The sequence below is a fragment of the Maylandia zebra genome, linkage group LG5 (genome assembly GCF_041146795.1).
Source record: "Maylandia zebra isolate NMK-2024a linkage group LG5, Mzebra_GT3a, whole genome shotgun sequence".
NCBI classification, from domain to species: Eukaryota; Metazoa; Chordata; class Actinopteri; order Cichliformes; family Cichlidae; genus Maylandia; species Maylandia zebra.
The window spans coordinates 15,157,010-15,174,904 of record NC_135171.1 but is presented as its reverse complement, the minus strand read 5'-3'; the positions used below and the strand labels follow the sequence as shown (position 1 = coordinate 15,174,904).

Here is a 17,895-nt window from a genome sequence, read left to right as displayed (position 1 = left end):
TAGCTTCTGTAAAGTGTGAACGTCTCACTCATATCCACAATCATCTGTCAATCAAGTTTCTTAACTGCTTATCCAGTTCTCAGCTGTTACTGGACCGCGTACACCCTCGACAGGTCACCTCTGTGGAGCAATCGTATCCACACACTGGGGTACTGGCCACTGGATGTAAAAGATGAGTGTAGACACCATGACACCAGTCGTTGGTTAGTTTAGATCCATATCAAATATGGACTGAGTATTTTAACCACCATCTCATAGGGTAATGACTTGTTAGTCACAAGGAAGGCCCACACTAAATGCATTTTATCATTCTTTTTAGCATTAATGTGGACCAATTTTTTTATACATAGTTTACCAGTGGCTTAATTTTTTAATATCAAAGCTATGTCCATCTTTTAAATACAGGGAGTGCAGAATTATTAGGCAAGTTGTATTTTTGAGGAATAATTTTATTATTGAACAACAACCATGTTCTCAATGAACCCAAAAAACTCATTAATATCAAAGCTGAATGTTTTTGGAAGTAGTTTTTAGTTTGTTTTTAGTTTTAGCTATTTTAGGGGGATATCTGTGTGTGCAGGTGACTATTACTGTGCATAATTATTAGGAAACTTAACAAAAAACAAATATATACCCATTTCAATTATTTATTTTCACCAGTGAAACCAATATAACATCTCCACATTCACAAATATACATTTCTGACATTCAAAAACAAAACAAAAACAAATCAGAGACCAATATAGCCACCTTTCTTTGCAAGGACACTCAAAAGCCTGCCATCCATGGATTCTGTCAGTGTTTTGATCTGTTCACCATCAACATTGCGTGCAGCAGCAACCACAGCCTCCCAGACACTGTTCAGAGAGGTGTACTGTTTTCCCTCCTTGTAAATCTCACATTTGATGATGGACCACAGGTTCTCAATGGGGTTCAGATCAGGTGAACAAGGTGGCCATGTCATTAGTTTTTCTTCTTTTATACCCTTTCTTGCCAGCCACGCTGTGGAGTACTTGGACGTGTGTGATGGAGCATTGTCCTGCATGAAAATCATGTTTTTCTTGAAGGATGCAGACTTCTTCCTGTACCACTGCTTGAAGGTGTCTTCCAGAAACTGGCAGTAGGACTGGGAGTTGAGCTTGACTCCATCCTCAACCCGAAAAGGCCCCACAAGCTCATCTTTGATGATACCAGCCCAAACCAGTACTCCACCTCCACCTTGCTGGCGTCTGAGTCGGACTGGAGCTCTCTGCCCTTTACCAATCCAGCCACGGGCCCATCCATCTGGCCCATCAAGACTCACTCTCATTTCATCAGTCCATAAAACCTTAGAAAAACCAGTCTTGAGATATTTCTTAGCCCAGTCTTGACGTTTCAGCTTGTGTGTCTTGTTCAGTGGTGGTCGTCTTTCAGCCTTTCTTACCTTGGCCATGTCTCTGAGTATTGCACACCTTGTGCTTTTGGGCACTCCAGTGATGTTGCAGCTCTGAAATATGGCCAAACTGGTGGCAAGTGGCATCTTGGCAGCTGCACGCTTGACTTTTCTCAGTTCATGGCCAGTTATTTTGCGCCTTGGTTTTTCCACACGCTTCTTGCGACCCTGTTGACTATTTTGAATGAAACGCTTGATTGTTCGATGATCACGCTTCAGAAGCTTTGCAATTTTGAGACTGCTGCATCCCTCTGCAAGATATCTCACTATTTCTGACTTTTCTGAGCCTGTCAAGTCCTTCTTTTGACCCATTTTGCCAAAGGAAAGGAAGTTGCCTAATAATTATGCACACCTGATATAGGGTGTTGATGTCATTAGACCACACCCCTTCTCATTACAGAGATGCACATCACCTAATATGCTTAATTGGTAGTAGGCTTTCAAGCCTATACAGCTTGGAGTAAGACAACATGCATGAAGAGGATGATGTGGACAAAATACTCATTTGCCTAATAATTCTGCACTCCCTGTATGTGGATATGTGTATCGTTCCCATGATATCATCATTATTAAATATCAATGTTGTAACACTCCTTAATGTTCACACTGCATTTTAGTTATGGTATGATTTTGCAGCTTACTCACTCAGGTTTACAACATCAGGAGCATATATTGAATTTACAATAAAAAAATATATTACAAAAGAAGCCAAAGCTGTAGTGTTATTAACCAAACAATGCATGATTTTTAACCTAATGAAGAAAATGTTCTTGAAAATCATGCTTGTACGCCTGAATGTATTTAAAAATGATGATAGGAAGATGAACTCGCTTCGACTGGCGCTCCGACGCACACCACTTAACTTTTATAAGGTAGTTTTCTTCAAGGCACTTGGATTGAGCACAGAAGACTTTAAACTTAATCCTGACCTTTATGTAAAGCGCAGATATGAAAACTGTGATCCTGCTTCATTTACTACAAGCCTCGCCTGGCACAGCCCTGAGGAAAAGCAGTTAAGCCATGCAGGGCATACTCTACAGGAATTATGAATTGGGGTTTTATTTCCCTGGTTAGTGTGATAATATTGTGAGCTTTAACTCCGTACCAGCAAAATATTGGCAGTAAAAGTTACTGTTAAGGGGCACTTAACCCACTTTACAGATTAGATATTTTCATGAGAATCACTACTTTTGAAAACTGTTTTATAATGTCCCGTCTAGCTTGTAAGCTATTTTCCAAAATTAAGAACTTACCATCAGTGATATCAAAGAGGTTTTAGTTTAGAATTGAATTTTTAAACAAAAATCCTGCAAACTAGAGGTGGTAGTACTGAAAGTTTTTGTACAGATCTGACACTAAGTAAATACAAGGCTGATATTGCCAATACCAATACTGATCATTTTAAGGCAGTGTATGTGAGGAAGAGTAGCGTATCATGGTTTATGAGATGAATCATTATTAATTTGTTAATTCTGAATACATTTTATTAAGCACTAAATCACTGTGATTTTTAATTTTTGGAATAATTACCAGCAAAACAGTCAAAGGAGCTTGCAAAGAAAAGCGTCTGGACTTCTTTAAGTTGCTTGAAGACGTTTCACCTCTCATCCGAGAAGCTTCTTCAGTTCTAAGGTCAAATGGTGGAGAGTGTGGACATAGATGTCTATGTGGACATCTATGTCCACTGTGAGCGACCATCTTTGAACAGAGGCGGGGGTTTACGACACCAACTCTCTGCCATCTATAATCCAGTTTTGAGATCCCTTCCCAGACGCCTTAACGCCCACTCACATCCTGGGCCATCTGACCTCAGGAATTCGCATGATAAGGTGCGGCCAGGTTTCACAATGAACTCACCCGAAACTCTGGCTGATTGTGACCCACACCCAGTTTCACACCTTGGCTCAGGTGATTAGAGGATCATCAGGGGGTCCTTTTGTCCCTCTGTGGGGGGTTACTCCCACTAGGTTTATATCTGGGACTCTCCACCATTTGACCTTAGAACTGAAGAAGCTTCTCGGATGAGAGGTGAAACGTCTTCAAGCAACTTAAAGAAGTCCAGACGCTTTTCTTTGCAAGCTCCTTTGACTACGATGACCTGGATGACTGAGAACCTTCACAGACATACCAGCAAAACACACCTTTTATAGCCTTTCGTGTATTTTGAAACTGGGTCTTTCTGCTTCTGTTGTTTTAAATGTGCTACAGACTTTAAATAAATCAAAAATTAACACGATTCATTAGGGAACAAAGTGAACTTGGAGGGTAGAAACAAGTTATCGATCCTGTCATGCTATTATCAATCCAATACCAATACCGGCAGTTGGTATCAATACTATCGATACTTGGATTGATCTATAGTTTAAAAGAAAAGGGCATTTTCATTTCTGGAGTTGGGGATCTTTAATTAAAGATTCAGTTGTATTTTGGAACATGTTGGTATATGTTTGCAGTGTATTTGGAGCTTAACAGCAGTAAAGATTAAAAGTTTGTACAGCCTTCATGAGCTGTGCAGTAATGCTAAAATTTAATCTTACGTGTTTCAGAGATGTTGTGATGTCTGATGTTGTTCATCCATTTAGTCAAAATGTTTTCGAATGTCCAGCAACACTGCGCCTTAACGCATCCTGCATTGATATGTATCCTGCTGTACCGCTGATGCGCCGGTTTCACTGTTTGGACATTTCTTAACAAGGTGTAACAGTGTGAGACGTGACAGCAATGCTGAATGCATAGACACAGAAACAGATTTACATTCAACGCTGCATAAGAGCTCGTGTAGTTTGGTGCCAACAGAAAAGGATTTTTATTTGAACAAGGTGGCGGTTCAGGTGTATTTTCTCCTAACCAGCACACAGCCGATACTCGTTACTTTAGCCTTTTAAAAAGAGCTGCTACAAATAGACAAGGATAGACAGAGCACCCAAAAGTACTGTGCAGAGGTTAATATAGAGAGCAGGCTGAGAGTTTTGCTTTAAATGCACATGATTTCTCAAAAAACTGCAAAAAAAAGATCCTTGAATGTTGTTTGTTAGAAATGAAATTTGGGGTGACATAATAAAAAATATACAGGAGTTGAGGACAGAAGAGCCTATCAGTGTGTAAAACTGGAATGTTTTCTCAAAAGACACCAGGTCCTCTTTCATCTCCTGAAACCCAACCGGTTGCTCCAGGCAACTGTTCGTCGCTGCCTCCTCTCATCGTAACTCTTTTTGTTGCATCCCTGTGTTTTTGTTTGTTTGTTTTTCTATTTTTTTTTTCATTGTTTTACTGCAGCATGTTTTACTGCAACTGTTTGGAGAAAAAAATTTGGTCTTTTTGTGCCACAATTTAGGTTGCATTAAAAATTAATAATTTGAGCTACCACAACAACCACATCTTTTCACTCAGACGCACAGAAACATCGCATTCATACACACATCAGATTTATGCCAGATAAATTAAACTGCATGTTTTTAGTGATGGATGACATTTCTACCACCCAAGTCGATGTGTGAGCTTTTTATTTGTATTTTTTGCTTTTTTAAGATCGAGGCTGATGTGGTCGGATCCTTTAATGTTAATGGTGTTTACAGCTATAACAGACATAGACACTGGGCTGCAAAATGTGGACATCTGACTTCCTCTGGAGTTTTAACTATTGTGCCTATGCAGTGCTGGTGGTATTTCTTTCAGCAGCTCTCATACTCTGAGCCATTTTATGTGTATGTGTGTGTCTCTTACAAACATTTGGTTGCCTTTGTCTTTAGCCATCAGCCAGCTCACTATACTGCAGATCCTATGGGACTAAAATTGACCTTTAGGTATTGTAAATGTGTTGGGCCTTTGGATTTGCCCTCATTTCCTGAGAACCAACTGCCTTATCTGAAGCAATTTCTAGTTTATCCGTTGCAGCCTTATAGTCTTATCACTTAGTGGATTTCAGCTCATTGAAATTAGTTCTTTAACTTTTTATAAAGATAAAACCAGCCTGTATTACTTTAAAGTCAACCTGACATCCTGATAGACAATCCAGAGAGATTAGATACTTCAGGAAATCTGCTCCCAGTGTGAGAAGTCAAATGTCTTGAATTGACTTCCCTTTTAACAAGGCCTGTGATGTAGCATATGCCTGGGTTGGATAGAATCTGTGGCCCATGGGGATAGTTACTCTTGTGCAGCTACATTCATAGCAGTTATCTCCTGTAAAGCAGCGAGTGAGTCACTGACAAGAAATAAGGCTAGACTTGGTAATATGAGGCCATGATCACAAAGAGGAAAGCAAGCACGCTGGACAGAGAAATCAATTTATATTCCTCATGAGAAGAAAATGGAGATCAGCGAAGCACCATCAGATCTATTAATGTCCAAAGATTGAATAAACTCATCATTATGAACATTAAAAGAGTCTTAGCTTGCAAACACAACCCAGACAGCCCTGGGACAAGCTGGTGGACTCAGATGGTTAGCACTTTTCTGATTCTGGACGGATGTCTTCAACAACTGCACATTCTTGCAGTGTACGCTTTCTCAAAGACAAGATCAGCACTGGGCATTCAGAGAATCACTGAAGCAGTGCAGCAGAAAGCAGGGATATGGGAACGGGATCGTTTTTGATTGCTCTCCAAGAAGAACAACGCACCAGAACAAAAGAAAAACTGATATGAAATAATTTGGCTGTTATTACAGCTATTTCAAATATGTTACACTTCAAACAGCAGACGTCAAGGATGGGCACTTTGAATGGTTTCCATCATGGTGGGGGAAGACTGGCAGCATTTTGATGCGTCTGTTTAGAGGGCTAACCATTCTGAACGAGGGTGTTAAATTCCTCCATGCGACTGGACTACATGTATAACCTCCTGTGCAGCTTGAGTGGCTGCAGTTTTCCCCAACAGGAGCTGGACCAGTGCCAACACAATTATAAACTGTACTGCCACTCTGGGTGTAGTAGGGGGAAATCAGGCTGATAACACAGACAATTCACTGCAGGTGTTCCAGCGGCAGTTTTCTGCCACACAGAATGGCGCTGAGCTTTTGTTTGTGAGATAACAGAATGCCCTGCACATGTAGTATCCCCCCCCCCCCCAAAAAAAAGCCCGAGGATTTTAGAGGCCTTTTTACTGGATAGGAGGTTTATGGCTCCTGGAGTTCAAGACATATGGAGCTCCGTACTATTGTACACACTGTGTGCATGCTTATTTTTCCCATTATTGGGAAAATGAAATTTATAGAATAAGCTATGAAGCAATAGAGTCACTGGGAATATTTTTTTACTCACATATGTGCAGTGATGAACATGAAACAAAACAAACAGAAAAATCAAAAACCTGTTTTTAAGCTTAAAATATGAATCTGGATTAAACACTTTCACTGTGGAACCATAACATGCTCATTTTTTCATTTTCTTTTTTAATATTTATAATTTTTTACTAATTTAATACTTTTTATTACTACTTTTTTATTATTCTCTTTTTTCCTGCTGCATTTTAACTGCATTTTTAAATACCTGTACAGGGGACGGCCCAAGGTTATTAATTCTTTATTTCTAGACCTTTAGTACTCTTCCAGTTACAAAAAAACCCCCATTATTATCTTGGAGGGTGTTCTGTCCCATATCAGACTTTCTTTTAACAACGCCGGCACATATATGTTCATTAAATGCTGTTGCACGAGGTGTTTTTAGCGAGCTGCTGCTGTGACAAAAGCAAAACTCTCATCTGGGACACAGAGGTGGGAGTCCCCCTACAGGAACATTATCTGAAGACACAGACTTTGATTTTCAGTTGCGTTCTGTAAAGGCAGTGGTGACACAGTTACTTACAGTGAAGCTCACATGTAATTTTAACACTATAACACTGAATTCAGAGGTGCAGAAGGAAAGCTGGGAAAGGCTGGAACTGTAAAGAAGAACAAAAGAGTTTATAGTTTCAGCGAGTAAAGTTGTTGGGACTGTTGACCCCTCCTGTCTGAAAAAGCATGTTAAAATCTGATGCTCTGGCGCAGCTGGCTTGCAGACACTGGAGGAAACCCTGGAGTTTTACTGGGGAAATCACAGCCTGTGTGTGTATTATAAATGAACCATCGCTGTTTCTTTCTTCTCATCCCTCTGTCTTTGATATTTTGTAGCAGCCATTAATATCTTGACAGGCAACCTTAATGAGTACATTCTGTATAATAACTGTCCAACTTGGCTGGCTGCGGTGTCCTTTGAAGGTACATTAAAGGTCATTCATTGATTTATTTTCTCTTGATACTGCATGAAAACAATTCTTTTATATTCTTTCATTTTGTTTTGTTTTAAGGTGGACCAACTTCTTTGTAAAGACAAGCAGTATTCCTTTAAGACGGTGGGTGGGGGATCTAGCGTTTTAGAGTGAAAAAAGGGACTTTTACTGAAGTGTGAGGGTTTTTTTAAATCAAACATTGCAAAAATGGGAATCCTGATGAAAAGGCGATGAATGCGGGTTATCTACCTTTAAAAATGAACCACTCGGTGAATCATTGCTATATGCGCTGAATCTGACAATTTGTGGCTGCCTCAACCTATCGTATACATCTGCTTATGATCTGAATGCAGGCTAGCATAAAAGATACTGAACTGAAAAGAGGATAAATCAGTCTGACATAGTTCTATCGAAGCAATGTGGTTCCTCATTCCACAGACTGAATACTTGTTTGCCAGCCTCATGCGTCACACAGTATATGTCTCCTCCTGTTTTCCCTCTGCTGTTAGTGCTCATCTTCCAAGGATTTTATAACTAAAGGATTAAAATTAAGCTCATTTGCTATTCCTTTGGCCTCTTTCACATTTTAAACAATTATAACTATATCAGTCTCTTTGTGTCCTTCACTGCTGCTATTTTTCATTTCAATCTCATGTTAGCGCACAAAAAATGAAGTCGTTTAGTGGTTAAAACATTCTTCTCATTTCAGCCAGTGAAGCTTTCGAGTCATCCACAGTTCATTGCTTTAATTTTGTCCAAGTGTCTCAGTATTAATTGTGTCTCAGTACTCTGTACTGCACCAGTGAAGACAAGTTTGTTTACAGCATTGCAAGCAAAGGTGTTCTTCAGTTTGACATTTCCATTTCTGGTTAGAATTCATAACACAGATCTCCAACAACCTGCTGTTTTCCTAGTGCACGATCCCTTTAAAAATTTATATCGAGCTGTTTTATTCTTTGAGTACTTAAGTAGTTTTTGCTGTATCACTCCCAATGATCTGTTAAGTGAGTTGTATCTGGTAATTCCTACTGACAGAATATGATTTTAATTAAAGCATCTATTGCTGATCTCTCTGGATCTGTCTGTACAGCTTGCGTCAGTCTTCTATTTTTCAAACTTTACACAACATACAGCAGTCTGTTGTTCATGACAGATGATTTTTTTCCTATATCAGCATTTACCTATTTCAAGGTACAATGTCTATAATAAAAACAGCATTTTTCACAAATGGAGTGCACTCCATGATTCAATAGCATGTAAAATCATCTTCGGCAGGAAAACTAGAAGTATTCATTTCTTGAAAACGGTTGGTCATCTTTAGAATACTTTGGTATACACAGGATTTCATGTCTGACTCGATGATTGCAAGGTGCCCTGCTCCTGTGGCTGTAAAACAAGCCCAAATCATCACCTCTCTACCAGTGTACTTAAACATGGTGCTGTTCATTATGGCCCAACATCTCCCCTCTGGTCTCATCTCTCTGAAGGACATTGTTCCATTTGTTCAGATGCACCTTTCCAAAGCTAAGCCTTGCTGCCATGTTCTTTTTAGAGAGAGACTTTCTCTTTGCAACCCTTCCAAACAAGCCATCCTTGTTGAACCTCTGTCTAATTATTCTCTGATAAACTTTAACATTTAACATGCTCAATGAGGTCTGTAGAGTCTGAGATGTAGCTCTTGGGTTTTTTTGCTTGTTTGTTTCTCTGAGCACTCTAAGCTTGGGGTGACTTTTCTGTCCATACACGGGAAACTCATTGCTCTGTTTTAAAATAAACCTGTATGCTCCGGGCAAGCAAACTACACAAACCTTTGTGTTTATATAGGTGCAATAGGTGCATCAAATGCTGGCTGCTCCTTATGCTCTTTATTCCTATTGAAGCATTAACGGCATACTTAGTTTTTTATAGGACTGCATAGAGTCCTGTGAAAGCTTTCTTTGTCACATAACCTAACATATACCACATTAGATTGGGTGCTTGGCATTCCTGACACTCACAGCAGTGATTATCGCACTTAAGAAGACTTCTTTATTGGCAACCTGTTTGCTTTATAGATTCAGTGAGTTTTTGTATCTATTCAGCAAGTTGTCTCTGGTGACAAATCTACTGAGCTTTGGGCAAACATTCACCAGTGCTGCTTCACAACTGCGAGGCTTGCTCTGCAGCTGCAGACACACCTCATTCTCTCCACCTGAGTTAAAAACCAACAGAGCTCTTAAATGGGCTTAGAAGTGTGACGTGTTGCTCTTTTGGTTTCTTACTCAGATGGAGGTTTTGCGTTGCGTTTGTCTTGAAGTTATTAAGTTATCTTAATCAAAAAGAGAGAGGCAAAATCATCTTCTCAGGCATTTCGAAACAGCTTTCAGTGTGGCTGCCACTTTTAGATTGCACTCTGGCAACTTGAATTGTGTGCTTTCTAATTAGAGCATTATTAAAATTGTTAAACTATTACTGTGGACAGTGATAGCAATTTCTAGCTACTCCACAGTAGGAAAACTTTGTTGCTAAAGACACCGTACCATCATTATCTGGCTCGTTAGGAAAACGGCATTATCTATATAACACATCGTTACAGAGATATTTTTAAAAATGACATTTCAACTGAAAGTGTGACCTTTATATTTCTTACATGGCATATTTGAGTTTTTAACTTTGCTTTTCTTACATTACCTAATATAAAGTGCTAGTGTCTGATTATATCTGCCCTGTGTGCAGAGGACATGGTTCTGCCTTTTTTTTTAGACAGAACTTTGCCCTTGGTTATAATGACCCACTTGTCCCTCATTAGATCCTAATGGCATTTGACATTTCAATCTTTGTGAGATAAAAAAATAAAATCTAAATATGTACGCTGATGTTCCTGCACCCTTAAACAAACTTGTTCATTGTATTCTTGCTTGTCTTCGCTGATTTCTAATGAATTAGTTAAATAGATTCATCTGTGAATGAATACATTGTACCGTAAAGCCAGAGTTTTCAGTTAATAAATCATTCATAATTACATAAATTATTTTATTTCCAGTTAACCTGGAGGATTTTTTTAATAGAAAGGGCTATTTTCTATCTGATGCGGCTGATTTAAAAAAGTGAATTAATGCAGAAAAACATTGAATTTAATACTTTAAAGCTCTGAGCAGCAGGGTAGTTAATACGGATGCATCTACACAGGTGCATGACTCTGCAAAGTAAATACATTTTGAATAATTGTGTTTGAGTGCCTGGACTACAAATACGATTAACTATTCAGTGCATGTGAATTTATAGCTAAAGCTGGGTGTGATGATGTTTTAATTACACAGAGTTACATAAAGAAGCCTGTGACGTGTCATTTCATGATTCCTTTGCCCGTCTTATCTTAAACATTCCTTCTGGGATTTCACGTGCATCTTTGTTCTTGTGTTTTTTCTCAAGCACTCCTTTGCTCCTTGAAATATCGGGCATCCAATGATCATCATAAGAGTGCAGGAACTCAGGAATGAATCTGACCTCCAGTTGATCCAGTTGGGTGCGTGATATTTAGCCTCTAGCACTCATCAGGAGTTTTGTGAACAGGAATCAGTTGTACAGTGTATTCACAGATTGATGAAGATGAGCACAGATGATATTATCAGTGGATTTTTCAGGGATAAGATTTTGATAAGTTCTGAAAACAGGAGCAGGGCTTTGAAAATTAATGAATATGGGATTGAACTACACTGGAAATGCAAATGAATTCGGTTTACGGTACACGGGTGTGTGTGACTTCACAGGGGGATTTCTCTTTTTCTTTTGTCTCTTTGATTTTTATTCATCCATAAATGTAGATCTTGGTTACAGTTTCTACATTCTAGCAGCCCTATGTGACGTATGCGACAGAAAATGCTACAGCACCATGAATTATATTCTATGGTTTTGACATGGACGAGATAAATGATAAGTGGCTTGACAAAACGACTTGTCAATCAGAAGTGGTTTTAGCCTAGAGAGCAGATGTTGAGCATATGTGTTTGCCATGAAAACAGTGACTCAGAACCTGATTGTAATTACAACTAAACAGAGTTTCACCTTTTTTGGAAGAAACAATATGTTCTTCCCTCCGCCTCTGCAACTTTCCCACAAAGCGAGGTTCTCTGACCGTAGCTTTAAGGGCACATTCATTGTGAGAAAGAAAAAGTTCGACAAAAGTCATCGTAGAAGTTTGAGATCAGAGTGAAAGTTTGCTTGAGGCACGGTGGACATTTTAGTGACGCCGTTTTGACCTTCCGTCAAATGTTTTCTGCCTGTTCGCTCAGTAGCCCCCCCAGATAAATCTAATTTTGTCCTTTCAGTCAGCTGTACCGGAGTGTCATGTGTTGGAGGCAAAGAGTGAACGAAGAACTAAAATAGCTGAAAAGGGCGTAACAAACACTTAGATGGTGTTTTCTTAGAGGTGGAAGTTGTTCTTGTATGATCTGTCTTTTCCTTTTCATTTAGTCTTGCTGAATTTAAGAAAAAAAAAAATTAAAGCCCAAACATCTCAAAACTCCATTGGGCGATGCGTTCCTGCACTTCCACTCTCACACCGACTGTGTGATGCATGAGCTCCCACAGGAATAACAGATGTGTTCTCAAAGTGTAATTAATTTTGGAGATGTTAAAATGTTTGCAAAGTCACTATTTCATAGCTATACAGTCAGGCCCATAAGCACTAGGAAAATGACACAATGTTTGTGGTTTTACCTCGGTACACCACCACAGAAGAGTTTAAATCTAACGATCAAGATCTGGCTATGGCGCTAGGAGAGAAGCGGTTACCAGAGTGTTACGCCAAAGTATAACTCTGGAAAACTCGTCAGAGCTCCATTCTCCAGATACTTCTCTCTGAAACACAAAGTTTGGTGGGGGAACTCATCTGTAAAGATATTTCAGTCTCGAATGAAGTGTGACTAAAAACCAAAAATGCCATCCACATCTTCACATTGGCAGTGTGACAAAAAACTACATTTGTTTTCCTTTGTGTCATGTTACCGATCACAATATAACTAGGTAAGCAACACCCACTGCTAAGAATAGGAAGCTTGCATTGTGGAAGTCATTTACAGAAATGTGCTGAACCCTGCCGGTTTCAGCATGTCAGGTACCCTGTATATGTAATGAAACACCTATACTCTCCTGTGCTAGAGCTACACCAGACTATGAATCCTTAAATGAAGAGTTGTCAGTAGATGTACAGGAGCCTGAACACCTCACCATTGTGTCTGCACTGTCACTTCATTCTTGTAAAAAATAAGGATTGGAGAAATAAAGGATGATATATTGCACTTCTACCTGTCATGTACCACTGACCAGTAGGAAGACAGGACAAAGAGGTATGATGTCATGATAAACAGGTGGTTTTTTTGGGGTTTTTTTGGTATTTTGATGGCTGAACAATGAGATTGCTGGTAATTTATGTCAGGAAATGGAAGGTCAAGTAGATATAGAGCTGAATAGGTAATTAAACAGATAATAAAGGTATACAATAAGAGTGTGTCACAGGAGAAAGTCCTAGAGAAGAGCAAGAGATAAGGCTGACCTGGCAGGGAAGATTTGGACACGTGTGAGAAACAGAAAGCAACAGAAGGTTATTTTTAGCCAGCCAATTCCACAAATATTACAGAGTTGCTCGTTGCTTTTGTTGGTTGGGTTTTGCTAGCCCCACGAACTCCCAGGCACATGCCTGGCATCCAGATCCCAGCAGTGACTGACTGGTTTCTGACATGCACCTGAAACCAGCTCTGACCCCTTTCCAGACAACACACCGTTTAACTGTCACAACCCATCTTTCCATGGCAGGCCACTGCTGAGGTGTCAGTTAGTGCTCTGCAGAGCTAGGTTTTCAAATGGGGTTATAAAATATAGCAGTTAAAATCTTGTAATATGAAATATTATCAATTATTAGCACTTTTTAATTCCGTACATGGATATCTAAAAGGACAGCAGCACCTGAACACAGATATGCAAAATGCTCCCAGGCCTATGGTGCAGGAAAGGAACACATTAAGTAGCAATTATACCAATTAACACTCCCGAAAACTCCACCAAGGCTATTTCCTGATCAATGAAAACTATACAGTAGTGCAGTTAAGATAAGTGAGATATCTTAACTCGATGTGTACCGCCATCTTGGATTTGTCTATATTCAAGACAAATTGGAGGTTCATCGCAGAGCTAACACCGACAACCACACACTATCATCATTTTGAATCATCAGTTCTCCAAATCAATTCACCTTTAGCTAATTTGGAAAACCATACAGGCACAGGAATAATACGCAAACTCCACACGAAAAGGCTCCAGCCATCCTGTATGTGTTCATTTGAGATACTGTTGACAGCCTCATTTGAAGTTTTAACAGAGATTTTTTGTTTAACTGGCTCTTTTCTTTCTTTCTTTTTTAATATAAATTTAACAGATCTAATGCGTGCTTTCACCTCATAAAGCCTGAACCATGAAATAATTGCCAGAAAAGTCTAACTGGAGGATTTATGGAACCTTCTGAAAAATTAAGAGGAAAGAAATTAAATATCAATTTGCATATTAGTTTTAATTTGTATCCTTTTTGCTACAACGAGCATTTATGTGTATTTATTGCTCACAGTAGCACCACGTGTCTAATTGTGTACATCAGGTTTTTCTGAAAAAACAAATAAACATGATGTAAAGGTCTCACAAACTCATGCACCAAGCAGGATGCACTACAGGGTTACAGGACCTTCTTTCTGCTGCAATTGGAGTCTAAAGCATTCCCTAAGAATTGCAAGAGCAAGAGCTTCTCTGTCATGGAAACTGATGCCATGAAGCTCCCAGCGCACACTTTGTGTGCTGATGCTAATAACGGTGGAGGTTTGGAACTCTGCAGTTATTGACTCAGGCAAGCTTTTCACAAACTATGCACGCTGCTCTATAACTCTAGTCAGCCAGTACAAACAAACAGTATAACGTCAATTTCTGCCACAGTGAATTTTATGAAAAGAAGAAACTTTCACTTGCCATTTTTTTAACCCTTACCAAAGCTGGTGAAGTCATCGTATGGAGAAATGCTAAGATAGCAGGAGCTCTAGTTCCAATGCGATGCTTCACACCAATATAAATGTATATATAAGTATAAAATGGGGCAATAACAACAAGCTCTATTTGTGCATGAGATCTGTAAAACCTAATGACCCATCACATTCAATCACATCCATTCATACGCTATGAGTTTTGAATGACTTTGTGTTTGTCTTATTAATGCAGCTGTGATCCATAAACATGATGCTTAATGGGTATTGTTGTTTTTTTGTCTTGTATGCTCATATTGTAACAACAATGATATAGCCAAGGATTAGCCACAACACTCAACTGTAGAGTCGGGCATCAGGACTTTGGCAGCAGATCCATTGGGTCCTATGGGTTGTCACAGAAGCTTGATCATATTGGAATCTGGAGAGTCTGAAGACAACGTCAAAAGATCCACATCAATGCCAGGACTCCTGGTTTCCCAACAGAACACTGCATTGTAACAAGATGATCAATGTTATTCTCTCCCAGGGGTTTTAATGTTGTGGCTGATCAGTGTAATCCATAAATCAGTCCAGTGTGGACATTTCAAATCTTGTATACATTTCCATCTCCTCGTTGTGCCTCCCACAGGCAACACAATCTATGAAAGCCCACAGCCATGCAAATATCCCCCTTTTAACACCGGCAAACCCCTACCCCCAGCAATGACTCATTGTTGCACCAGAAACCAGTGACTGACAGTATATGTCCAAGCATGGACACTCATTTGACCAGATTAGATTTACAGTACGTCTGCAGTGCATTTTAGAGCATTCACCTCGCCTTTTCTGTTTGCACATTATTCAGCCAACATTCATTTAAGCATGAAAAAAGTGTGTCTGTTTGTGTGTGTGTTTGTACAGCAATTGGGTCTTTGTGTTCATGCCTTACTGTCTGCGTGTGCACCACACTGAACCCAGCTGAGCCACCACAGCAGATCAAAGGCTTATCCCAGTGTCAAAATCAGGACTGTCTCATCCTTGTCAATCCACGGGCTTGCAAAAATTCGATTAATGACAAATGGAGTGAACGCATAAATATCCTGTTTGTAAGATGACTCATCTACCCTGACAACTGAGAGAGAAAGGCAGTTCTTTCTGAAGAACTTGCTAACTTTGCAGATGAGTGTTACGTCACAGAGGCAGCATGGAAACTGGGTCAGGCCCTTTGCACGATGCTCTGAGGTTTTGTTTTTTTTTATGGCGCTATTATGAAATACTCTCAACAGAGGAAAACAGTGTCAGAGACTAACAGCAGTGGTGATATAACCAACTGAAATCAAAGTGGTAAGTAGTTCTTTACTGAGGTCGTGGTTGTTTGGACACTGCATTTCTAATACCTGGTACATAGTTCTGCATTTGCAGTCTGCCTCCTCATAAGCGAGGGATTATAGTTGGTAACATACTGGTCAGGGTCAGCCAAGTTTCTCTGCCCTACACCCAACCTTTCTCTCTCAGACTCTTTCTCTGTCTTTCTCTCTTACTCACATACGCACACGCACAAAACCCTCTCTCCACATCTAAATCTCCCTCTGGGTAATCAGTCAGTGTGTATTTTTAAATCTGTCACTAATCTCTATTATTGGCATAACCCACAGGACAAGGTTACCTTTCATACTTTTGGTACTTGAACACACGACTACATGCAAGTATATACAAGAAGAGTAATGTTCAGTTTATATGCTTGTAGGATTCTTTTGAGCGGAAAATCATGGGAATGTTATGCTGTCCTCATCAATGACACACATTTGACAAAACAGATGACAAAACAGATGCCACAGATGATGTCTCTGCAGAGATGGACTGAAAAATGTCACGATCCAGCTGTGTGGAGGTGGACATGCCAGTAATCATTTAATTGTTTAAAATTCTGCTGTAAAATTTTTGTTTTTTAATAAACTTTACTAGATGTCATCTGATTGAAGAATGATGAACTGAGGGTAAGGATGTTGAAAACAGCACAGTGTATGCACAAATCTGATATGTCTCATGTTTCTTGTCTGTATGTTTTCTGTTTGCACAGGAGACGCTGCAGTCCTTTTCCTTCCTTGTGTTTGTGGCAGTCTGCATTCTGGGATCCATATACCTCTATGTCGTCCTCCCGGAAACCAAAAATAAAACCTTTATGGACATCAGCCAGAGCTTTGCCAAGATTAATAAAATGCCCATCCCCTCGCCTGGTCAGGAAATGGAGCTGGTTCTGTCTATTAACTCTGACACGAATGGAAAAGCCCAAGATGCCACTAAGATGCAAACGTCCTTGTAAATGAAGGAATGAAGCACAGTCATAATCGAGAAGCCATGTTAAATGTGTGAAAATATGTCTTGTTTTTACATATTTACTGAGCATAAAAAATGAAGTAAAGTCAATGCTTTTTTTCAATGTTTTTTTCATATGACTGCAATTTTTTTTAGATAAAGCAATGAAGCAAGTATTTGTCTGTGTCTCTCAATAAGATGAAACAAATCGTTCCTATTCTGTTCTGAGGCTCTTCAGCAGTCACAAAAATGACTGCGGTTTGGGGCTTACATTAGATGTTGATTCCACTGATTGCTTTTACAGTTCTGTCTAATATTAGAGTGCATACAGAGTTTTTTTTCGGTCTGTTAGTCACTGTTTTTTTCACTTTAAGTCTCTACCAATGTCTCTGAAAAAATGTATTTTGCTTTGCCAAAACGTCCACAAAAAACTTAATGGGCTAGGTGTTTCTTGGCTTTTTGATACTGATCTGGTTGTGCACAGTGTTGTCTTCATGTTGACATTGGACCAAAACAGTACAGCTGGGGGCGAGAAAACCAAAACATGCTTTATGGGTTTATCACTGCAAGAAACACATCTCAGATGATTGTGTCCTGACACTAAACAGAGGTGTGCCAGAACCACCAGAAATATGATCATTCTTCTTTAGTAACACCAGTTATAGCAACATCACCATCTCTCTTCATCTCAGTCTTCCCTAAGAGCCTAATAAATGAGAGGTGGGACAGACGTGCATCTGAGGAGAGACATAAATTTCAGGATTATAGCTGTAATCCTGATGTCTTGGTTAACGTCTTAATATACACAACCTGGGAGAGAGAACGCAGAGAGCGCAGTAAAGCTGACAGGGAAAGCTATTTGGATCCTTTCCAAATCTGAAACGAGCCAAGGCTACCTCCCACCAGATGGCTGGAGCCAGCGGAGGAAGTGATCTGAACAGAGGCAGACAAGCGTGGC

The 17,895-nt window shown here is 39.6% G+C and overlaps 1 protein-coding gene across 2 annotated transcripts in view; it reads left to right on the top strand.

The window, feature by feature from the left end:
* The window catches only part of slc2a9l2 (solute carrier family 2 member 9, like 2), a 114,071-nt gene extending 96,960 nt beyond the window's left edge, over positions 1-17,111 (top strand). For both annotated transcript variants that reach the window (XM_004545267.5, XM_004545266.5), the window contains one exon: positions 16,702-17,111. In XM_004545267.5, coding sequence (XP_004545324.3) covers positions 16,702-16,944 — 243 coding nt within the window. In that variant the 3' untranslated portion in view covers positions 16,945-17,111. The remainder of the gene's footprint in view (positions 1-16,701) is intronic.
* The last annotated feature ends 784 nt before the right edge of the window (positions 17,112-17,895 follow it).